Raw genomic sequence first — 25,001 nt, 5'->3', positions numbered from 1 at the left:
AGCCACACCCATTTGTTTACTTTGCTCTTCATCTTTAGTGGTAGAGTCGAATAGTTGTGATGAGACTGGCCAACATCTACTCTAAGCCATTAAGATTTAGTGAACATACTTTTTTTTTAAACATAGAAATTTTTGCTTCCCTTGACGTCTTACATACTACCTTTTTCTCTTGTTGTCTTTATAGTTGGTCCTTCTTATTTCTACAATTATTTATTTTCTTCCTCCTCATCTTTAAATGTCATTCCTCTATTTTGACCTTATTACCTTTATTTTCCTTTATATGCTTTAAAGTGGATGATTATAATGATTTTACCACTTCTTTTGTGTGTGTGTGTGGGGCAGACAGAGTCTCAATTTGTCACCCTTGGTGGAGTACCATGCCATCATATAGCACACAGCAATTTCAACCTCAAGCGATTCTGAGACTACAGGCACCACCCCACCCTTGGGCACATCGCCCGGCTATTTTTTTGTGCTTAGCAGGCCTGGGCTGGGTTCAAACCCACCACCCCGGAGCAAGTGGCTAGTGCCCTAACCACTGAGCTATGGGTGCCCAGCTGCCTCATAGGTCTGCATGAGTGTTTCTTGGATACTTTAGCACTGCATTGCCAAAACTGAATGCATAATCTCAAATCCTTCAGACTTGTCCGTCTTTCTTTGATACCATCACCAGTTTAGTAAAATATGTGAGTCACAGCCTTTGGGGTTCTCTGTGTCTCCTTGTCTTATGTTGGTATCATTCCTAGTATCTCTTGTCACTATGTTTACATACTTAACACTGATTACTATAGGTCTTTTTTTTTTTTTGAGACCAAGACTCACTGTTGCCTAGACTAAAGTGCCATGGTGTCAGCTAGCTCCTGCCTCTGCCACCCAAGCAGCTGGGATACAGGCAGCTGCCATGATGTCTGGCTAATTTTTCTATTTTTAGTAGAGTCTTGCTCTTGCTCAGGCTGGTCTCAGAACTTGCTAGCTCAAGGGATCCTCCTGCTGTGGTCTCCCAAAGTGTTAGGAATACAGGTGTGAGTCACCATGCCCAAGCCTCACTTTTTTTTTTTTTTGCAGTTTTTGGCCAGGGCTGGGTTTGAACCTACCACCTCCGGCATATGGGGCTGGCGCCCTATCCCTTTGAGCCACAGGCGCTGGGCGCCCTACCCCTTTGAGCCACAGGCGCTGCCCGCCCAAGCCTCACTTTTTAAAAACTTTCTCATTTTAACTGCTCCAATAGATCTCCCTTTCTCAGCCTCTTTCTTTTCTTTTCTTTTTTTTCTTTTTTTGTAGAGACACTGTACTGCCCTCGGGTACAGTGCCGTGGCGTCACACGGCTCACAGCAACCTCTAACTCTTGGGCTTACGCGATTCTCCTGCCTCAGCCTCCCAAGCAGCTGGGACCACAGGTGCCCGCCACAACGCCCGGCTATTTTTTTGTTGCAGTTTGGCCGGGGCTGGGTTTGAACCCGCCACCATTGGCATATGGGGCCGGCGCCCTACTCACTGAGCCACAGGCACTGCCCTTCTCAGCCTCTTTCTTCCTTCCCTCCCTCATCTTCAACATTGGTATTAGTTTTATAAAGTGCAAATATTAGTTTACTACTAAAAATTTTGATAGTTCCACTATCGTCTACTTGATTTCAGATTTCTTCAGTTTTCAGAGTTTCTCTATGGTTTGAACTGTCCAGAAACCGAGCTTCATTTACTATGTTCTTGTTTTCTTCAAATGTGTGCCTTTTCAATCATTGCATCCATTTGTACATGTCATTTTATCTAATCTGTCTGATTTCCTCTACCTTAGAAAACTTTTCCTTTTAGCATATTTCTTTATTTTGTAAGGTTTTTTGTTTTTTTGGGGGGGTTTGCAGTTTTTGGCCAGGGCTGGGTTTGAACCCATCACCTCTGGCATATGGGGCCGGCGCCGTACCTCTTTGAGCCACAGGCGCTGCCCTTGTCTTGTAAGGTTTTAATTTACCCATTGTCTCATCTGGGAAACTGCTCTTCTTTCTTTACCTTGAAGATCCATTTACTTCTTGTTTTAGGTGCTTGGAATTAAACTAGGTTTTTTCGTGTTTTATATATGTGGTTTACTCACATTTGTTTGTTTGTTTGAGACAGTCTCACTATGTGGCCCTCAGTAGCATGCCTTGGCATCACAGCTCATAGCAAACTCAAACTCTTGGGCTTAAGTGCAGTTCTTTTGCCTCAGCCTCCCTAGTAGCTGAGACTACAGGCATCCTCCTCTCTGCTACCACTCCTGACCCTCGCCACAACGCCCAGATATTTTTTTGTTGTAGTTGCCATTGTTGTTTGACAGGCCTGAGCTGGGTTTAAACCCTCCATCCCCGGTGTATGTGGCTCATGCCCTAGCCACTGGGCTGTAGGCATCTAGCCTGTTCATATTTGTTTGTTAAAAGCATGGCTTGAGTTCCACCTTTTTTTTTGTTTGTTTTTGAGACAGAATATCACTTTGTCACTGTTGGTAGAGTGCCATGGCATTATAGTTCAGCTACTGAAAACTTGGGGTCAAGGAATCCTCTTGTCTCAGCCTCCCAAATAGCTGGGACTATAGGCTCTGCCACAGCGTCCAGCTGTTTTTTATAGACAGGCCCTCTTGCTCGGGCTGGTCTCAAATTCCTGAGCTCAGACAATCCACCCATCTTGGCCTCCAAAGTACTAGGATTACTGGTGTGAGCCACCATGCCTAGCTGAGCTCCAACTTCAGTTTTTTTTTTTTTTTTTGTTTAGTCTAAACTTCATAAGTAGAGGTTGGACTCAAAAGTTTCTTTTAGGGCAATGCCTGTGGCTCAAGGAGTAGGGTACAGGCCTCATATACCGGAAGTAGCAGGTTCAAACCTGGCCCCGGTCAAAAAAAAATAGTTTCTTTTAGCTTTAATAATTTGACTTACTGTATCATAAGAATGGAAAAGCAAGCATCCAATGTACTCAGTACTAGTATCTACAAACTAGTAGATGAACAACTACATGCCCACATGGGAGAAAAACACAAATAAATTCAAGAAGTGGGAGGGGAGAAAGGGGAAGAAGGGAGGGCATTTAGTAAGCTTTCACCTAATGGGCACATTGTAGGGGTATTTGGCACACCTCCTGGGTGAAGGGCTCAACTCCAACTTGGACTTTACCTAGCAAATGAAAACAATGTAACCTAATTGTATGTAACCTTATATTAATCTGAAATTTTAAAAAATAGGCGGGCTAGGTGCAGTGGCTCACACCTATAATCCTAGCCCTCTGGGAGGCTAAGACAAATAGATTGCCTGAGCTCAGGAGTTCGAGACCACCCTGAGCAACTGCAAGACTCCATCTCTAAAAATAGCTGGGGGTTGTGGACGGCTATAGACCCAGCTACTAGGGAGGCCGAGACAAGAGAATCTCTTGAACCCAAGAGTTTGAGGTTGCTGTGAGCTATGATGCAACAGCACTCTACTGAGAATGACAAAGTGACACTCTATCTGAAAAAAATTGACTTATTTCCTTGTTATGAATTAATGGTAGAAACTAGGTTTATTATTTTAGTATGTAATAGATGCTATCTGTCTTAAAATAACTCAGTATAAAGTACTTTAGAAAAGAAACATTAAGGCTTGGCGCCTGTAGGGTGGTTAGGGTGCAGGCCATGCACCCCCAGGCTGGTGGGTTTGAAGCTGGCCTGAGCCAGCCAAACAACAGTGACAACTATAACAAAAAAATACCTGGGCGTTGTGGCAGGCGCCTGTAGTCCCAGCTACTTGGGAGACTGAGGCAAGAGAATTGCTTAAGCCCAAGAGTTTGAGGTTGGTGTGAGCTGTGATGCCGTAGCACTCTGCCGAGAGCGGTGTAGTGAGACACTCTCAAAAGAAAGGAAAGAAACATTAAGATAAAGAGTTATTGTTAATTTATACTTTGCTTCAATAAGTAATCATGGTCCAAGAGTATTTTGAGAATAAATTTTACCTCTTTCCAATGCATATGGGAAGTCTTAACTCTTAAAAATACTCTGAGTTCATAATCTTCTCACAACATGTTATAAGTTAGGACTTTGGGCGTGGAATTTCCTTTAATCAATGTACAGTTTTACAGCTCTAACAAAACAAGAAAATCTAGCTGTATTCTAGCCTGAGTTATAGTTAATACAAAAGATGGTCACATCTATTAGCTAATTTCCATACAATTTCACAAACTTTATAATTCTGTGATTAGTTGTATGTTTGATGCTATAGAGTTTAGAACACCTGTGATACCTTGCTTCACTTAGTTTTTTGCTAATTAAATTTGTTGAATTCGGAGATTAAAGCGGATTAATGTTAATTGGCTTTGGGTTTTGTTTTGTTTTTGTCAACACAATTTGTGAATCAAAGCTTCAGTTTAAATAGTTTTTAATAGTGACATAGTGTATCTCAAATGGAAAGGGAATCACATTTTAAATGTGAATTTGTTTTATTCGGGAAAAGTAGGGTCTTAACACAATTAAGAGCTGAGATACCATATCAAATATAATAACTGAATTGTCATGTCAATCCATTTTTCCCCCTCATATAGTACAAACAAAATCCCGAAATGTTCAAACAGACAGCTCGACTTTGGGCACATGTGTATGCTGGAGCACCAGTTTCTAGTCCAGAATACACCAAAAAAATAGAAAACCTATGTGCTATGGGCTTTGATAGGGTAAGTACATAAGGGTATGTTGATTTTGATATGTTGATGGATTTATTGCTGCAAATCCTTGGCTGACAAAAATGGTTTAGAAAATAAAAGAAAGGCTTGGTGCCCGTAGCACAGTGGTCACAGCGCCAGCCATATGCACTGAGGCTAGAGGGTTTGAAGCTGGCCTGGGCCAGCTAAACAACAGTTACAACTGCAACAAAAAAATAGCCGGGCATTGTGGCAGGCGCCCATAGTCCCAGTTACTTAGGAGGCTAAGGCAGGAGAATCATTTAGCCCCAAGAGTTTGAGGTTGCTGTGAGCTGTGATGCCACGGCACTGTGCTGAGGGCGATAAAGTGAGACTCTCTCTCTTTAAAGAAAAAGAAAGAAGAAAATCTAGGGTGGTGCCCGTGGTTCAGTGGGTAGGGCACCATCCCCATATACTGAGGGTGGCAGGTTCGAACCCAGCCCCAGCCAGCTAAAATAGCAGTGGCAACTGCAACCAAAAATAGCCAGGTATTGTGGCGGGCACCTATAGTCCCAGCCACTCGGGAGGCTGAGGCAAGAGAATCTCTTAAGCCCAAGAGTTAGAGGTTGCTTTGAGCTGTAATGCCACGGCACTCTACCGAGGGCAACAAAGTTGAGACTCTGTCTCAGAAAAAAAAAAGAAAGAAAGAAAGAAAAGAAAATCTAATTTTGTTAAATAAGTTCTGTTATTAAAATGAGTGATTAACTACTCCGGAGGCTGAGGCAAGAGAATCGCTTAAGCCCGGGAATTGGAGGTTGCTGTGAGCTGTGTGAGGCCACGGCACTCTACCGAGGGCCATAGGGTGAGACTCTGTCTCTACAAAAAAAAAAAAAAAAAAAAAAAATGAGTGATTAAAGTCAGTCATTCTTTTTTTCCTTTTGCTGATTTCAGTTGTTGATTTTTAGAAGCTTTATATGCAGTGCAAATAAAAGGCAACTTAAAGAATAGAAACAAAGTGTGACTTCTTGATATAAAGAACAGTGAGTGTTTCAGTATTTCTTAAATGTGTCCTTGAGATTTGAATTTTTTTGTCCCCTTTTCTTTACAGAATGCAGTAATAGTGGCCTTGTCTTCAAAATCATGGGATGTAGAGACTGCAACAGAATTGCTTCTGAGTAACTGAGGCATAAAAAGAGAGCTGCTGATATAGTCAAGCTTGCCTCTTCTTGAGGAGCACCAACATCTGTTATTTTTAGGATTCTGCATAAATTTCTTTTAAACTGGCATTCTTGCCTAACAATGTTATCTAGCCACCATTGGAGACTGAAAAGAAAAATCCCTGCTCTGTAAATAAAGCTAATTAAACGTCTGTGTAAATTTAAAAAGGGGAAATACTTTAATTTTTTTTCTTACTTGATAGTGTAAAAATTCTTTGAGCTAAGCTAAAACCATGGAAAAACATGCTACTTTAATGTTTAACAGTGTACCAAGACTAGCAAGAGTTTGCTTCAGGATTTTGTTGAATAATTAAGATAATATTTTGAGTGTGGCAGGGCCATTCAAATTGTTGGTGTTGCATCACAGCTACCTTAACTGTTTTTAACATGGATCCTTTGTGCCTGTGAATTTACTTGCATGCTTGTACTTGACTTCTTAGGATGGGTAGCTGAAAAGACCACCATTTTAAGCATTTGAGAATTCTTGAATATGAAATTTATCCAGAATTGAAGATGGTGACCTATTCAGAGCCTTTTCGTCCTTGTCAATAGACTGGGACACCTTATCTGTTTTTCCCCCCCTTACCGCACACAGCTGATACTCTAATGGTAAATTTCTTTGTATTTGGTAGGGAAACGTGCCGAGGGACAGTATCCCTTGCTCCATTTTTAGGTCATAGGTTTGAAATGTTTTGTCACAGTTTTTCAAACACTCTTAGAAGTTTTCCTTATGTAAGTAATAATCATGTAAAAATGGAGCTGCCAATTTTATTTCTCTTGCAAGAACAGTAAATAGTTGATGTTTTGCTATAACCAAACTTACTGAAAGAACCCAACTTAGTTTTTCAGTGAATTTGACATTTTTAAACTGATGAAATTTTTCTTTGAGAACTGATAAGGATACAATCAACTGTTTCCAGTCGTGTTTAGCCTAATTTTGGGCTTTGTAGGGATTGCTTTGTTGGATACTTTAAGAGTCACTCTGGCTTGCACTTCCCTGTATTGACACATGAAAGCTGTGTTGGTGTTTTACTGTACATACTTCAAATGCACATAGGAATAGAAGTGTGTTATAAATTTAGCTTTCTTTATGATGTTTCTGATAATATGAGAATTGAAAACTTTACCTTCTCTTGTACATAGTCAGACTTTCTATTTGTATTAAAGTTACATTTCATTCTAAGTTCATAAGTTTGAAAATTACTAGTTTGCAAGCTCAAACACTAATGTGACCATTTTATGAAGGTTGAAGTGGATTTATGCAGGCAGTTCTATACTATACATAGAAATACAATTCTTTTTACATTTTCAGGACCAATGCAAAATAAAAATGTAATGGAATCAGACTGAATTAAAGTAAGGCTGTATATTGAAAGTCATTATAAAAGTTTTGCTTTCTTCAAGTGTTATTTATCTTAAATTATCATTAAGTATTTGGAAAATAATTTTTGAACATAAAATCAGCATAACTTCTTTTGACTTCTCAATAATCTTGATACTAGAAGCAATAAAAGAACCATTATTAAATATGTTGTAATATTAAAGATGTGAAGGTTCTTCCAAAATTTCTAAGGCTTTTCTAATTAATAGTTAACTCTTGTAGTTGATACTATTGCGTCCTAAACACAAGTTTCTATGTCCCCCCCCCACTGTTGACTTCAGCATAAGTCTTTTTACAGTCACTTACTTTTATTGCTATAGTTTATTTCCTAAAGATGCCAAAGGAGACAAGATTTTTCTTTATTTATTTTAAGTATTTGAAACTCTTTAACTTTCCTTTATATTTTGCAGTAAGGTGGGATTGTGTGAAAGTGTGGACAGTTTTTATCCATTTTTGGTTAGAATTCATTATTTCTTAGAGGAAGGTGGCTTGGAAATATTAGTATAATATTTGAATTTTTAAAAATATCAAACACATCTGCCCAGTTTATTTTTTGTCTATGTTATCAGGATATGTTTAATTATCCCGTAGTTAGACAAAGGAGAGGGAGAGCTCAGAGGTTACTAAAGGTCAAACATTACATACTTTGCTCTTGGAGGCAGCTATATCTTGCTTTGATTTTTATGTAGATTATCATAGGGTATCTACCCATCTAACTACAGTTCAGGATCCCCAATGCCCAGAAAATTGGAAAGTAAATGTTTGTATTTGGTTTGAGAGGTTCTTCATAATGGATTCTTCATTATAAAAATGTGTTTACCTCATCTACATAATGTGATGACCTTTTTATCCTTTCTGGTATATTTCCAACTGTCCTGTTTTTTTTGGGTTTTTGCTTGTTCTTGCTTTTCACTTCTCTGCAGGTTTAGTTCCCCAAACAGGAATTCAAAGACCTATGAATTTTTTCCTTCAGTCTTAAATGTGTTTGGAAAATGTTTAAACCTAGGGGGAAAAGTACCCTGGTGGAGATTATTTTTGTAGTTCTCAATGTTTTAGGGTTTGTCAGTTTTTAAAGCCTCAAAATTATGTTTGAAAAAAATATAGTGAAATCCCATTTTATTATAATCAGGCCTATTTTCTAAATATGTGCCTAACTTTTAAAAGAAGAAATAATTAGCTGTATAGTATTTCAGTACAGATTACTGAATGAATGAGCAAATGAATAGCAGTTAGTGATCCAAATAAGTATACAGTAGTATATAAATATTTAAGGAGCTTGGTATTAATTTAGATGCTCTGAGTTGGATCCCCAAAACGTTTAGAATTGTGACTATGGTTTCTTAAACACATAGCATGTTCAAAGATACATAAATATTTGGAGTCTGAGTATTTTGCTTTTGAGGAGAGTAATCTATGAAATGAAAAGAATGATTTTTTTTTCTTTTCTGGAAGTATTTCACATTTGTGATTGTTGGTGGCATTTAAAACTATGCAAAATAATTATTTTAAGTATCTGTAAGAATTGGCAGTTAAAATGGATTTTGATGATTTATGCAGTATAGTGTGCAGCTTACTGTGTTACTGTTCGGGCCATTTAATAAGTTCAACAATGTGAAAAACAGTTCTTGGCTATAAGTATATGCCTGATTTGAGTTTTTAAAGCTCTGCAGTAAGAGTATGATAATGTTTTCACAATCCTATGTAACAAAATGGAAAATTAAGCATTTTTGTTATTGTTTTCGAGATTTAAGATAGATTGAGGGAGGAAAGAACTGGAGCCAGTTATACCTTCTTGTACATAAATGGAAACAATGTTTAGATGCCAAGATGGAAGCCATCTGTTTACAATTAACTTTATTTCTTGGTCTTTTACAAAATGATGTTGTATTAATCACTTTTTCTAGTTCAAGGAATTTCAGTTGCAGGTACAAACCATTGATTTAAAAAATTGCATTTCTATTCTTTTAGTACCATTGAAAAATAAATGCTTGCCATCAACAAGTTGCTATCACTGGGAAGAAGGCAACTTGAAGTCTTTACTGGATAAATAGCCTTTATTCCCAAGAGTGACTTTTCTTCATTGTCTATATATTATATCACAGGTTCTATTTGCACTGTTTGCAATACAGAGCAAAAATCTTGTGGCATAGGAGTAGAGGAGTGTTAGCAGCTCCCTTTTTCTGTCTGTTCTGTTACTGCTTTATTGGACTGATCTACACTCATAAATATGGGATCGTCACCTAACCGTAAGTTATGAATGTGTCACCTTTTGCTTGGTTATTTCAACCATGCTGCTATATATAATCAGGTGTGGCACAGTTTGTGTAGTTTGGTTCTAAGGGTGAGTGGATAGAAATCATTGCACTGTGCTGTTAACTGCTTGCTGTTACCTACTTTTTACAGGCATCATAATAAAAGCTAGACTATTTCATTGGGGGGAAAAAGAGACTTATTTAATGTAATTTAAAGACTTTTCCAATAGAAAATGAAATATTATTGAAAATTATATCTATTTTTTAGCTTTCAGCAATTGATGGTGCTTTCTTGTGGTGTCTGCTGGAAGTCTACTGCCATTATAGGGAACCTTGCTTGTTAGATTCTCTAGATCTCTATTCTAAACAATCTTTTAGTGATGATAAATTCTGTAGGAGGGTCTATTCTGAGCCGTTAACTTCCTGTAAGGGAAATTCGGGTGGGTTGCCAGAAGTACCACTGAAGCAGGGTGGGCTGTGGGTGGAGGGTTGGGTATTTGTCTTGAGAATTAAAAACTACAGAACACTTTTGTATACAACTGATTTTTTAAAAAATAAACACATTTTTAAAGATGTTGAATTTTCCCCCCCTTATTGGGAATTCTTAAAAATAAATTCATGCATGTTTTCCCCTGAAAATGGTTTATATCTTATTTCTGGGTACTCCTCTCTGGACAAGCAGTTAAGTCATCGTATTATTTTTAAAATGAAAAAGAACTAGGTAGATATTTCTCCTTGACAGATTTTGTAGTGATGGGCATATGATGATAAATACAGTAAATTATATCAGGTCTTTGAATTTAAAAAGATTGAAATTACAATTACAATTTCTTTCTTTTTTTTTTTTTTTGTTGTTAGAGACAGGGTCTCACTTTTTTTTTTTTTTTTGAGACAGAGCCTCAAGCTGTCGCCCTGGGTAGAGTGCTGTGGTATCACAGCTCGCAGCAACCTCCAACTCCTGCCTCCCAAGTAGCTGGGACCACAGGCACCCACCACAACGTCCGGCTATTTTCTGGTTACAGCCATCGTTGTTTGGTGGGCCTGGGCTGGATTTGAACCCACCAGCTCAGGTGTATGTGGCTGGCGCCTTAGTCCCTTGAGCCACAGGCGCGGAGCCAGGGTCTCACTCTTGTTCAGACTGATCTCAAACTCCCAAGCTCAAGCAGTCAGCCTACCTCTGCCTCCTAGAATGCTAGGATTATAGGCGTGAGTCGCATCATACCCAGCATGTTTAGCTCTTATTAAATTTATTAACTTGAAAATAGGGCAGTATTCGGGCGGCGCCTGTGGCTCAGTAGGTAGGGCGCCGGCCCCATATACCCAGGGTGGCGGGTTCAAACCTGGCCCCGGCCAAACTGCAACCAAAAAATAGCCGGGCGCTGTGGCGGGCGCCTGTGGTCCCAGCTACTCGGGAGGCTGAGGCAAGAGAATCGCTTAAGCCCAGGAGTTGGAGGTTGCTGTGAGCTGTGTGAGGCCACGGCACTCTACCGAGGGCCATAAAGTGAGACTCTGTCTCTACAAAAAAAAATTAAAAAAAAAAAAAAAATAGGGCAGTATTCGATTCTAACCCAAAATCAAGAGTAATTTAGTCAGTACTTAAAGTAATACATAGGACTCTGAATTTAGTTTTGTAAAGTCCTGGGTTTTAATTCTGGCTTTCACTCAAAATCTCTGGCTTTCACTCAGAAGCCTCAATTTCTTCATCTAGGCAAAATATTTGCCTAGTACTTTCCAGCATACTTGTGAAGATCAGATCAAATGACATAGCCATAACAAGTACTTAATATATTTTTACAGATATTAATATAATTTTAACACTAAATCCCAGGTAAACTTTATGTCAAAGTACCCATCCTTTGTTTTTTTTTTTTTTTTTTTGTAGAGACAGAGTCTCACTGTACCGCCCTCGGGTAGAGTGCCGTGGCGTCACACGGCTCACAGCAACCTCTAACTCTCGGGCTTACGCGATTCTCTTGCCTCAGCCTCCTGAGCAGCTGGGACTACAGGCGCCCGCCACAACGCCCGGCTATTTTTTTGTTGCAGTTTGGCCGGGGCTGGGTTTGAACCCACCACCCTCGGCATATGGGGCCGGCGCCCTACTCACTGAGCCACAGGCGCTGCCCGTACCCATCCTTTGTTAAATCACATCCCAAAGTTGGATGGGATAGTCAGGGACTGACTCCACTGATGTTTTGTTTTTGTATGTTTTGTTGCTCTGCATACACAAATAGGCAAAAAAAAAAAAACTGTGACGGCAGTCCCCCTTACTTCTGAGATGGGACTGTTAAGTCTGTTTCCTAGGTACAATGACTGGGAGTTATCTGTGGATGACCCTCCATTAATACTGATGTAGAAGAGGCTATTTTGTCAATGTTTGTACTAATTATTTTATATGGCAAAACTAGCTGCGTCTTTAGCGTATTTAAAACCAATTCACAGCAGGCCTATAATTTTCTAATGCCTGGAGATAGAATTTTGATCACTGCTACATTTTTTGTTAATTTTCTTTTTAATTGCTGATCTCTGTATTCCAGTTTTAGTGTATGTGCTGCTTAAAGTGAGCATATGGATCTTTAAGTATTAAAAATCAAAGATAATAGGTGGGGGCGGTGCCTGTGGCTCAGTGAGTAGGGCGCCGGCCCCCCGAGGGTGGCGGGTTTGGACCCAGTCCCGGCCAAACTGCAACAGAAAAATAGCCGGGCGTTGGGGCGCGCGCCTGTAGTCCCAGCTGCTCGGGAGGCTGAGGCAAGAGAATCGCGTAAGCCCAAGAGTTAGAGGTTGCTGTGAGCTGTGTGATGCCACGGTACTCTACCAGAGGGTGGTACAGTGAGACTCTGTCTCTACAAAAAAAAAAAAAGATAATAGGTGGAATTCATGTGAACTCTCATGCCCTAGCAATGGATAATCAAACTTAAAGGGCTGCTAACACTTGTTTTATTGGGTGCATGTTTTTTCTTCTGTTTGTTTGTTTGTTGTTGTTGTTTTAAGAGACGGAGTCTTACTTTGTCACCCTCAGTAGAGTGCTATGGCGTCACAGCTCATAGCAACCTCCAGCTCTTGGGCTTAGGCACTTCTCTTGTCTCAGCCTCCTGAGTAGCTGGGACTAAAGGGACCCACCACAACACCTGGCTATTTTTTTGTTGCAATTTGGCCAGGGCTGGGTTTGAACCCGCCACCATTGGTATGTGGGGCTGGCACCCTACTCACTGAGCCACAGGCACCGCCCTATTTGGTGCATGTTTGTTTTTCCAGTTTTTTGGTGTTTGTTTGTTTTTTTTGGCTGGGGCCCAGACCCAGTTTGAACCCAACACCTCCGATAATGTGGGGCCTGGGCCCTACTCCTTTGAGCCTCAGTCATCGCCCTATTTGGTGCATGTTTTATTTGGATCATCTGAGAATTAGTTTTTCAGTGAGTAACATGAAAATTATTAAGAAATTTAACCTTTTTAAGGTTCATAACAGATAAAAGGCAAAATTTTTATAATGAAACATGATTATTACTTGGTGAGATGGTATGGTTGATGTTTTTCTTCCTTTTTTTTTTTTTTGAGAAAGAGTCTCTCTCTTTCCCTCTGGGCAGGGTACCATGGAGTCCTCAAAGCTCACCACAACTTCAAACTCTTATGCTCAAGAGATGCTCTTGCCTCAACCTCCTGAGTAGCTGGGACTACAGGCAAGCAACACAACACACACAGCTAGTTTTGGTTTTTTTTTTTGTAGAGACAGAGTCTCACTGTACCGCCCTCGGTAGAGTGCCGTGGCGTCACACGGCTCACAGCAACCTCCAGCTCTTGGGCTTATGTGATTCTCTTGCCTCAGCCTCCCGAGCAGCTGGGACTACAGGCGCCCGCCACAATGCCCGGCTATTTTTTTGTTGTTGCAGTTTGGCCGGGGCCGGGTTTGAACCCACCACCCTTGGCATATGGGGCCGGCGCCCTACTCACTGAGCCACAGGTGCCACCCCACACAGCTAGTTTTTTCTATTTTTAGTAGAGATGGGCTCTTGCTCTCAGGCTGGTCTCAGATTCCTAATGTCAAGCAAATCCACTTTCCTCGGCCTCTCTGAGTGCTCGGGAGGGGTACAGGCCAAGCCACTGTGCCTGGCTCTTAATGATTTTTATTCATTTAAAAACATTTTTTTTCCAAGTGGTTCATTCTTCTTAAAAATCAGTCGTAAAGACTCAGTGCCTGTGCCTTAAGCAGCTAAAGTGCCAGCCACGTACACCTGAGCTGGTGGGTTTGAATCCAGCACAGGCCTGCCAAGGAATGACAGCTGCAACCAAAAAATAGCCAGGCATTGTGGCGGGCGCCTGTAGTCCCAGCTACTTGGGAGGTGGAGGCAGGAGAATCGCTTGAGCCCAGGAGTTGGAGATTGCTGTGAGCTGTGATGCCACGGCACTCTACCTAGGGCGACAGTTTGAGGCTCTGTCTCAAAAAATAAATAAATAAAAATTAACAGTAAGAGTTTGCAGTGAAAAACCTATGTGATTCTCTTCCTCATTCTAATACTGTTCCATATAGAGAGAAGTAATCTACAGAGAACAGTTTTTCAGTTTTATTTTTATTTATTTTTTTTTTTTTTGTAGAGACAGAGTCTCACTGTACCGCCCTCGGGTAGAGTGCCGTGGCGTCACACGGCTCACAGCAACCTCTAACTCTTGGGCTTACGCGATTCTCTTGCCTCAGCCTCCCGAGCAGCTGGGACTACAGGCGCCTGCCACAACGCCCAGCTATTTTTTTGTTGCAGTTTGGCAGGGGCTGGGTTTGAACCCACCACCCTCGGCATATGGGGCTGGCGCCCTACTCACTGAGCCACAGGCGCCGCCCAGTTTTATTTTTTTAATGTCAGGATATTAGGCAGGTACAAATGTTTTTATTACACGAACACGTTATATGTTTGAGAACAGGTTTTTTTTTTTTTTAGAGACAGGTCTCACTTTGTTGCCCTCTGTAGAGTGCTGTAGTATCACAGCTCACAGCAACCTCCAACTCCTGGGCTTAGGCAATTCTCTTGCCTCAGCCTCCTGAGTAGCTGGAACTACAGGCGCCTGCCACAATGCCCGGCTAAGAGAACAAGTGTCTCAGTTTCGTCACCTCTGATTAAGTTATCTCCAGGTCACTGAGTAATATGCTTATTCTTCTTCAAGTAACTCTTAGGCCTTGTACGTTTATTACATTTCTACTTCATTATACCTAGGTCTGTGACTCCCTGTTTTCATCCCCAGCCTTTATTGTCACTTAGTAATCGAGTTGGGGCAGGGGTGGTAATGAATGTACAAAAACATTGAGAAAATATGGGGGCTTTCAAGGCAAGAATGTATAGGTAAGGGGCTCCCTTTCATTGAAGTAAAAGTGCTTTGGAACTGAGAGGAAAGGAACATGAGTAGAGTAGAACAAGGGAGCTATGGCATCCATATTAGGATAGTAGTAATTGTAAGATTAAGAGACAGGTGAGAAATTATAAAAGAAAGAAAAGGAGGACAGGGCGGCGCCTGTGGCTCAGTGGGTGGGGCACCGGCCCCACATGCCAAGGGTGGCGGGTTCAAACCCAGCCCCGGCCAAACTGCAACAAAAAAATAGCCAGGCGTTGTGGCGGGCGCCTGTAGTCCCAGCTACTTGGGAGGCTGAGGCAAGAGAATCGCTTAAGCCCAGGAGTTGGAGGTTGCTGTGAGCTGTGTGACGCCGTGGCACTCTACCGAGGGCCATAAAAGTGAGACTCTGTCCCTACAAAAAAAAAAAAAAGAAACTGGGGCGGCACCTGTGGCTCAGTCGGTAAGGCGCTGGCCCCATATACCGAGGGTGGCGGGTTCAAATCTGCCACCGGCTGAATTGCAACCAAAAAATAGCTGGGCGTTGTGGCGGGCGCCTGTAGTCCCAGCTACTCGGGAGGCTGAGGCAAGAGAATCGCTTAAGCCCAGGAGTTGGAGGTTGCTGTGAGCTGTGTGAGGCCACGGCACTCTACCGAGGGCCATAAAGTGAGACTCTGTCTCTACAAAAAAAAAAAAAAACAAACTAGGATGTCAACAATCACAGATCCACAAGAGAGAAAAATCTCAAATTTAAGAAGCAGGGGAAAAGGGATTCAGTAGCTTCCCACTGAGTGGGTACAACGTATGGATATATGGCATATTCCTTGGATACAGCCACAACTAAGAATGTAAGAAGAAAAACAAATGAGCCTCCCAATCCCAGAAAGTGGGAATAATCCACATACCTTTGTACTTTTTAAAAATTATTAAATCATAGCTGTGTACATTAATGCAATCATGGGGCACCATACACTGGTTTTATAGACCATTTGACATATTTTCATCACACTGGTTAACATAGCCTTCCTGGCATTTTCTTAGTTATAGTGTATATTCTACATCCTTTGTACTTTTTACTTAACCATTCTTGTGGTTAGATTCTAAATCCTAAAGCTATTCCAACTAGTATTATATCTACTTATCTATAGCCAGAGATAGCTATCCTGTTGTCTGTAGCACCCAAGGTGATTGGAACCTCTTTAATTAGATTCCAATCATGCAGTCAGTAGTCACACTGAGAACCAGAATAGAGGCAGAATGCTTAGCTCTAAAATGACAAAAATCCTATGAGAAGGATTCAGCCACTGCCCACATGAGTAATACACCCATCTTCACACATCGTCAGGCTGAATGATCATTGAGTAGTTGAGGAATGAATTCATGGTTTGCGAGGAGCTAAAATACTTAGTGGTGTGTTGTGCTACATTATGTTTTTCTCCAGCAGCTTCCAAGACAATTTCCAAATCATTGGCAAGAAAATTTTGCTGGAACTGTAGGTAGAGGTTCCTTTCCACAGTCCAGGCCTTAGAGTTCTAGGTTTGGGTGCACCAGGCCTGACTGGTCCAGAAATGGTTGCTCCAAGACTTGGCTATTCCAGGTTTGGTTATTCTGGTAGGGTTGTTCCTCATTGGAATGTCTCCAGATATGTTCATCAGGCACACCTGGTGATACAAATCATGAGGCCTGGGTATTCCTTGGGTGCTCAGGCCTTCTGAGCCTGAGTCATACTGTTGCTGTTCTTTGGCCAATGGTTTTTCTGCAATCTCTTAGATTTCATTCTCTGGTTCTGGAACCAGGTCTTAGCCTGTTTGTAACTGAGGTTCGGGATGTTGGAAAGTTCTTGTGTCTACTGGAGGCCAAGGTGTTTCTGTCCCTCAAGTCTGTCATTTAGTACTCACATCTGGGCAGTAGAAACCATGGTTCTGGTCTTGTATTTATTGACCTGGACCTTATCTTTGTTCATCACTGCACTCTTCTCTAGTAGTTTTACTTTGGGACTAGTGGAAGATCAGCTGTTCTGAGTAAACAGCTCTCTGGAAGAAGGAAGAGGAGAGGCAGTCTCTGTGTGGGGCATCTCAGTAGAAAACATCTGCAAGGATGGATATTTTCCTCAGGCCCATAGGTCAGAGATATTGGTGAAGAGTCCCTAGAATCAGATGCTTCAGAGCAAGGCAGGATTTAGGAACATATTGGATCCACAGGCATGCTATTGAGAAGTAGGAGGGGGCAGCGTCTGTGGCTCAAAGGGGTAGGGCGCCGGTCCCATATGCCAGAGGTGGCGGGTTCAAACCCAGCCCTAGCCAAAAATAAAAATAAAATGAGAAGGGCGGCACTTGTGGTCAAGTGGGTAGGGTGCCAGCCCCATATGCTGGAGGTGGCAGGTTCAAACCCAGCCCCGGCCAAAAAAAAAAAAAACAGAAGTAGGAGGGAAAATTAAAGAGCTGGACTATTTTTTAAAAAATGGCAAAGACTTAGCTTGGCGTTGTGGCGGGCGCCTGTAGTCCCAGCTACTCGGGAGGCCGAGGCAAGAGAATCGCTTAGGCCCAGGAGTTGGAGGTTGCTGTGAGCTGTGTGAGGCCACGGCACTCTACCGAGGGCCATAAAGTGAAACTCTGTCTCTACAAAAAACAAAAAAAAAGGCAAAGACTTAAGTATCTAAATAGAATCTCCAGATATAAAAAATACAAAAGCCGGGCGGCGCCTGTGGCTCAGTGAGTAGGGCGCCGGCCCCATATGCCGAGGGTGGCGGGTTCAAACCCAGCCCCGGCCAAACTGCAATAAAAAAATAGCCGGGCGTTGTGGTGGGCGCCTGTAGTCCCAGCTGCTCGGGAGGCTGAGACAAGAGAATCGCGTAAGCCCAAGAGTTAGAGGTTGCTGTGAGCCGTGTGACGCCACGGCACTCTACCCGAGGGCGGTACAGTGAGACTCTGTCTCTACAAAAAAAAAAAATACAAAAGCCGGGTGGCGCCTGTGGCTCAAAGAGGTAGGGTGCCAGCCCCATATGCTGGAGGTGGAGGGTTCAAACCCAGCCCCGGCCAAAAACTGCAAAAAAAAAATGCAAAAGCCAGGAAGAAGAGGGTGCCCTCCACTACAGCAGGAGGCAACCAGCTCAATCCTTCAAAAATCACAATTTCTTATTTAGGTTTTTTTTTTTTTTTGCTTTCAAGTTCTTCCCTCTAGCATTTCTGTCCCCTACACTGTTTACATATGCTTATATTTCCTTCTCTTCCCTCAACTCCATAGCCTATTCTTTATTCTTCAGTTCTCACAATTTGGGCCTGGCTTTCATACTACTAATATTTATCTGAAACTGTGGTCCTTGGTGTCAAGTTACAAGTGTGAAAAAAAAAAAAACAGCAAAAATTAAAAAAAAAAAAAAAATGAGATACTGACTTGCCCAGAAATAACATTAATGACTGCCATTGTCAGACATAGAACTTGGGTTTTCTGTCTGCTATATTGCTTGCCTGTATTTCTCTAAGCAATTTTAGTAATATGTTCATTTCAAGAAAATTAGACTTAGGGTGGCACTTGTGGCTCAACGGAGTAAGGCACCGGCCCCATATGCCAGAGGTGGCCAGTTCAAACCCAGCCCTGGCCAAAAACTGCAGGAAAAAAAAAAAAAAAGAAAATTAGACTTAAAAAATAATCTCCAACCGTACCTCCTTGACTTTAATATTTTAGAGTATTGTTTCCTTTGATTTACTATGCAATTGTGCTAATACTGTATAATTAATACAATTATATAATTAATGTATTAGTTTAATATATAAAATATATTCATCTTTTTAAAACAATGATAATTCTTTATTCTTTACATAAACATTTGAATGACTCTACAGAGACCATTGAATAGCGTCAGCATATTTTCCATATGTGTTAATAGATATGAGATTGTTTTCAGTTTTTCTGTATTACAAATTATGGTGCATGGATTTTTTTTTTTTTTTGAGACAGAGTCTCATTTTCTTGCCCTCAGTAGAGTGCTGTGGTGTCAAAGCTCACAGCAATCTCAAATTCTTGGGCTTGAGCAATCCTCTTGCCTTGGCCTCCCAAGTAGCTGGGAGTATAGGAGTCTGGCTATTTTTAGAGACGAGGTCTTGCCTCCCAAGTGTTGGGATTATAGGTGTGAGCCACCATGCCCAGCCCTTCATATATATATATATAAAGTCTTAACTCTGTTGCCCAGGCTAGAGTGCCATGGCATCAGCCTACCCCACAGCAACTTCAAACTCTTGGGCTCAAGCCATCCTCCTTAGCCTCCTGAGTATCTAGGATTACAGGCACAAAGCCACAATGCTGGGCTAGTTTTTCTATTTTTAATAGAGACAGGGTTTTGCTCTTGGCTCAGGGTGGTCTGGAACTCCTGAGCTCAAGAGATCCTCCTGCCTTGGCCTCCTAGAATGTTAGGATTACAGGCATGAGCCACTGTGCCTATCCAAGTGTATGGACTTCTGATTAAAACATGATGGAGACTACAAATGTTTAAATACTATTGAAACCCCATTGAAATGACATTTAAAGGTAGAAATCGCTAGGATTTTTTTTTTTTTTTTCAGAGAGAGTTGTATTTTGTCACCCTTGGTAGAGTGCCATGGTGTCATAGCTCACAGTAACCTCAAACTCTTGGGCTCAAGTGATTCACTTGCCTCAGTCTCCTGAGTAGCTGGGACTACAGGCACCCACCACAATGCCCGGCTATTTTTTAGAGATGGCATCTCGCTCTTACTCATGTTGGTCTTGAACTCCTGAGCTCAGGCAAACCACCTTCCTCGGCCTCCCAAATTGAAAAATGAAAGAGTTTGAGATTGCTGTGAGCTGTGACACTACGGCACTCCACCCAGGGTGACAGCTTGAGACTCTATGTCGCCAAAGGAAAAAAAAAAAGTACTGATTAGAAGCAATCTAATTTGTTCCTTATAACTTTAAACTAGAAATTGGAAACAGACTCTGCAGAATGTGGGGATGTGGTGTGGGGACTGGGAGTGGAGATGAATTAAAAGTCTATTCCTTCTATCTGGCTAGGTTAGTATTAACTAACTTAGAGGTTAGCTAATAACCTAGGTTTGGGCCTGGTTACATTTAAAGATTTCTACCTTTAAATGTCATTTCAATGGAGTTTCAATAGTATTAAATCTATTAAACTAAGTTAATACTATGCTCTTAAAATGGAAAGAAAATTGCTGTTTTAAGGATGTGAAACTGTTTACACTGAGAGAAGTCAGTCAACTAATTATATTGGTAGACTCCTAGTTTCTACAGTGTTGACAGTTAAGTCTCAGGGAGGAGGAATAGAGAAGATCCTTTCCTATGGATACTCTATGGTCCGGAAAACAAACAAAAAATCCTTCAAAGGGGTTCAGAGCTTTGAAGATTTTTCATTGAAAAAGCTGAGTTCTGGCTTGGCCCCTGTAGCTCAGCGGTTAGGGCGCCAACCACATACACAGGCAGGTGGGTTTAAACTGGTCCAGGCCTGCTGAACCATGACAACTGCAACAAAAAATAGCCGATTGTTGTGGGCACCTGTAGTCCCAGCAACTTGGGAGACTGAGGCAAGAGAATTGCTTGAGTTTGTGGTTTTGAGAATTGCAAAAGTTTGTGGTTGCTGTGAGCTGTGATGCGACAGCACTCTGCGGAGGGTGACATAATGAGACTCTGTCTCAAAAAGAAAAAAGGCTGAGTTCCTACCAAGTGAACTTCAAGATATGAACAAATTTGAGAATCATCATATTTTTAAAGATTGTCCCCAACGCTAATAACCAACGTGAAAATAGGATCTTCAATACAAGTAGAAGAAAACCTGAAAATAGATAACTATCTTCAAAAATAAGCTATTGTAGCCAGGAAAAATAGTACAGAATACTTTAAATAACAGTTTATTTTTATTTTATTTTATTTTATTTTTTTTTGAGACAGAGCCTCAAGCTATTGTCCTGGGTAGAGTGCTGTGGCATCACAGCTCACAGCAACCTCCAACTCCTGGGCTCAAGCGATTCTCCTGCCTCCACCTCCCAAGTAGCTGGGACTACAGGTACCCACCACAATGCCCAGCTATTTTTTGGTTGCAGCCATCATTGTTGTTTGGCTGGCCCGGGCTGGATTTGAACCCACCAGCTCAGGTGTAAGTGTCTGGTGCTTTAGTTGCTTGAGCTACAGGTGCTGAGCCTTTAAATAACACTTTGTATATTGAGTATAATGACTTACATTAAATATTTGAAGTATAGAGAATATAAAATTTTTTTAATGCAAAAAGCTGGAACATCAGGCGGCACCTGTGGCTCAGTCGGTAGGGTGCCGGCCTCATATACCGAGGGTGGCAGGTTCAAACCCGGCCCGGGCAAACTGCAACCAAAAAATAGCCAGGCATTGTGGTGGGTGCCTGTAGTCCCAGCTACTCGGGAGGCTGAGGCAGGAGAATCGCTTAAGCCCAGGAGTTGGAGGTTGCTGTGAGCTGTGTGAGGCCACGGCACTCTACCAAGGGCCATAAAGTGAGACTCTGTCTCTACAAAAAAAAAAAGCTGGAACATCATTGCATTATGGTTTTTCAAGCTGAATGGGAATTAATACTGGTTTGCATTTCTCTGATGATTAGGGACAATGAGCATTTTTTCACATATGTGTTGACCATTTGTCTGGGCTTTTGCTATATGTCAGATGGCATTTTCAGAATTGCCTTTTTTTGTTGTTGTTGTTGTTGTTGAGACAGGGTCCCACCCTATACCCCTGAGCAGAGTGCAGTGGGCGTGGTAGCTCACGGCAACCTCAGCCTCGGGCTGCGGGCACTCTGCTGCCTCAGCCTCCAGAAGCCGCTGGGATTACAGGCTCTCCACGGCGCCTGGCTGGGTTTTTTCCATTTTTTTCATGAGTCAGAGTCTCACTGTCACTCAGGTGAGTCACGAACTCCTGAGGTCAAGCGATTCTCCCTCCTCAGCCTCCCGCAATGCTGGGATTACAGGCACCCGGCCTTTTTCTTTTTTAAACTAAAAAACAGATTCTTTCTCTGTCACGCTGGAGTGCAGTGATGCTGCAGTCATAGTTCATTGTGTTCTGTAACCTCAAGTTTCTACACTGAAGTGATCCTCCTACCTCAGTGTCCTAAGTAGCAGAGACCACAGGTATGCATCACTATGCCCACCTTACTTTAAAAATTTTTGTGCTTATGGGATCTTGCTATGTTGCCAAGGCCAGTTCTTGTACTCCTAGCCTCAAGTGATCCTCTTACCTTGGCGTTCTAAAGTTTGTAGGCGTGAACCACTACATCCAGCCAGTATTACATGTTGTCTAACTGAATCCTTCAAAACAAGTGGAGTGCTTTTTTATTATATTCATTCTACAATTTAAGAAACAAGATGAATAACTGACAAGGACTCAATGGATGGGTAACTCAGACCTTCCTGACATCCAAATCCATGCTCCAATTTTGTTACCCTGTCTGGTGTGGGGTTTTTGTTTGTTTATTTGTTTTTTGTAGAGACAGAGTCCCACTTTATGGCCCTCGGTAGAGTGCCGTGGCGTCACACAGCTCACAGCAACCTCCAACTCCTGGGCTTACGCGATTCTCTTGCCTCAGCCTCCGGGGTAGCTGGGACTACAGGCGCCTGCTACAACGCCCGGCTATTTTTTTGGTTGCAGTTTGGCCGGGGTCGGGCTCGAACCCACCACCCTCGGCATATGGGGCCAGCACCTTACGGACTGAGCCACAGGCACCACCCTGTTTGATTTTTTTTTTTTTTGGCCGGGGCTAGGTTTGAACCCGCCACCTCCAGCATATGGGACCGGCACCCACAGGGTGCCGCCCTGGTGTGGGGTTTTTTGTTTTTGTTTGGTTGTTTGTTTTTAAGACAGTTTCACTCTGTCACGCTGGGTAGAATGCTGTGGTGTCATAGCTTACAGCAACCTCAGACTCTAGGGCTCAAACAATCCTCTTGCCTCAGCCTCCCGAGTAGCTGGGACTACAGACCCCTGTCACAACACCTAGACAGGATCTCACTCTTTCCTAGAATGGTCTCGAACTCCTGAGCTCAAGGGATCCACCTGCCTCAGCCTCCCTCAGTTCTGGTAGGATTCCAGGTCACAGCCACACCCCTGGCCTATGCTGTCTGTTGTGACATTTTCAAAACCACTTGTAACATCCTCTTTCTACCTTTTCCCTCATATTAACAATTTAGTGCAAGCTTCTGATTAAAGCTAAAACAGGTAAGCCTTTGTCCCTCATTTCTCATAACAGCACAGTTAATAGAAGGGCATGAAACATAAACCTGACAATGATGAAGAAAATAGGGTAGCCTCCACAGTGCAGGAAAGTAGAAACCAAACAGGAGGGGTGTGAACTGCACCTGTATATGGAGCAGGCCACGGCCTAGCCAAAATCTAGACAGCTTTGAACCATTGAAAGGGTAAGTCTGGAGGAAATGAGCTACTGTGAGCACGTGTAAATGAAATAAGCTAAAAACTTGAAATTGAGGATATTTAACAATCCCAGCAGGGCATGATTATCATGCAGAAAAAGCTTAGCAGTCAAAAGCCTTTTTTTTTTTTTTTAAGACAGAGCTTCACTGTCACCCTGGGTCCAGTGCCATGGAGTCATAGCTTACAGCAACCTCAAACTCTTGGGCTCAAGCAATCCTCTTGCCTCAGGCTCCTGAGTAGCTGAGACTAACAGGCACCTGCCACAATGCCAAGCTATATTTTTTTCTATTTTTAAGTAGAGACCGGGTCTCTGCTCCTGCTCAGTCTGGTCTCAAACCCCTGACCTTGGCCAGGCGAAGTGGCTCACGCCTGTAATACTAGCACTGTGGGAGGCCAAGGCGGTGGATTGCCTGAGCTCACAGGTTCAAGACCAACCTGAGCCAGAGTGAGACCTTGTCTCTAAAGAAAAAAAAGCTGGGCATCGTGGTGGGTGCCTATAGTCCTAGCTACTTGGGAAGCTGAGGCACGAGACTCACTTGAGCCCAAGAGTTTGAAGTTGCTGTGAGCTACAACATTACGGCACTCTACTGAGGGCAACAAAGTGAGACTCTGTCTCAAAAAAAAAAACACACAAAAAACAAAAAAACTTCTGATCTTGGGCGGCGCCTGTGGCTCAAGGAGTAGGGCGCCGGTCCCATATGCCAGAGGTGGCGGGTTCAAACCCAGCCCTGGCCAAAAAAACCAAAAGAAAAAAAAAACTTCTGATCTTAAGCAATCTACCTACCTTGGCCTCCCAGAGTACTGGAATTACAGGTGTGAGCAACTGAGCCTGGTGCAGTTATGATACTTTTTTTTTTTTTCTCAGTTATGTCAACTTTATTTATAGGTATAATAGTCTTTTTTTTTTTTTTGTGGTTTTTGGCCAGGGCTAGGTTTGAACCCGCCACCTACTCCTTGGGACTGGCGCCCTACTCCTTGAGCCACAGGCACTGCCCAGGTATAATAGTCTTAATCTTTCTCTTCATCTGATGTTTGGTACTCTGGCAAAACTTTTGGTCTTTTAGCTTGAACCTGGAGCTTTACTCCATCAATGATATGATTTTCCTGTTGTAGTGCATTCTGAAGTTCTTCCTCTGCAGAAAATTGAACCCAACCTAAACCTCTGTGAAAGCCAGTCTCTTTGTCAAAAAGTACAAAGCACCTTCGTATATGGCCAAACTGTGCGAAGTGTTCTCTCAGCTCATTCGATGCAGCAGTCCAAGGAATTTTTCTTTTCCTTTTTTTTTTTTTTTGTAGAGACAAGAGTCTCACTTTATGGCCCTCGGTAGAGTGCCATGGCATCACACAGCTCACAGCAACCTCCAACTCCTGGGCCTAAGCGATTCTTTTGCCTCAGCCTCCTGAGCAGCTGGGACTACAGGCGCCCGCCATAACGCCCGGCTATTTTTTTGTTGCAGTTTGGCTGGGGCCAGGTTTGAACCTGCCAACCTCGGTATATGGGGCCAGCACCTTACTGACTGAGCCACAGGCGCCGCCCCCAAGGAATTTTTCTTTTTTTTTTTTTTTTTTTTTTTTTTGTAGAGACAGAGTCTCACTTTATGGCCCTCGGTAGAGTGCCGTGGCCTCACACAGCTCACAGCAACCTCCAACTCCTGGGCTTAAGCGATTCTCTTGCCTCAGCCTCCCGAGTAGCTGGGACTACAGGCACCCGCCACAACACCCGGCTATTTTTTGGTTGCAGTTTGGCCGGGGCCGGGTTTGAACCCGCCACCCTCGGTATATGGGGCCGGCGCCTTACCGACTGAGCCACAGGCGCCGCCCAGGAATT

At 42.5% G+C, this 25,001-nt stretch overlaps 1 protein-coding gene and 1 long non-coding RNA gene across 11 annotated transcripts in view; both read left to right on the top strand.

Moving 5' to 3' along the window:
• The window catches only part of UBE2K (ubiquitin conjugating enzyme E2 K), a 68,766-nt gene extending 61,564 nt beyond the window's left edge, over positions 1–7,202 (top strand). For 8 of the 10 annotated variants that reach the window (XM_053578157.1, XM_053578156.1, XM_053578155.1 and 5 more), the window contains 2 exons: positions 4,531–4,659; positions 5,714–7,202. In XM_053578157.1, coding sequence (XP_053434132.1) covers positions 4,531–4,659; positions 5,714–5,788 — 204 coding nt within the window. In that variant the 3' untranslated portion in view covers positions 5,789–7,202. The remainder of the gene's footprint in view (positions 1–4,530; positions 4,660–5,713) is intronic. The other 2 variants (XM_053578158.1, XM_053578160.1) reach the window with 1 other exon arrangement.
• Positions 7,203–24,025: 16,823 nt separating this feature from the next.
• LOC128576134 (uncharacterized) lies at positions 24,026–24,445 on the top strand. Its single transcript, XR_008377250.1, has 2 exons — positions 24,026–24,059; positions 24,171–24,445. It is a non-coding gene; the product is annotated as an uncharacterized LOC128576134 (long non-coding RNA).
• Positions 24,446–25,001: the final 556 nt, after the last annotated feature.

This window comes from Nycticebus coucang, chromosome 23, assembly GCF_027406575.1.
Source record: "Nycticebus coucang isolate mNycCou1 chromosome 23, mNycCou1.pri, whole genome shotgun sequence".
NCBI classification, from domain to species: domain Eukaryota; kingdom Metazoa; phylum Chordata; class Mammalia; order Primates; family Lorisidae; genus Nycticebus; species Nycticebus coucang.
Note: the sequence above shows the minus strand (reverse complement) of the source record. Positions and strands in the feature narration are given on the sequence as shown.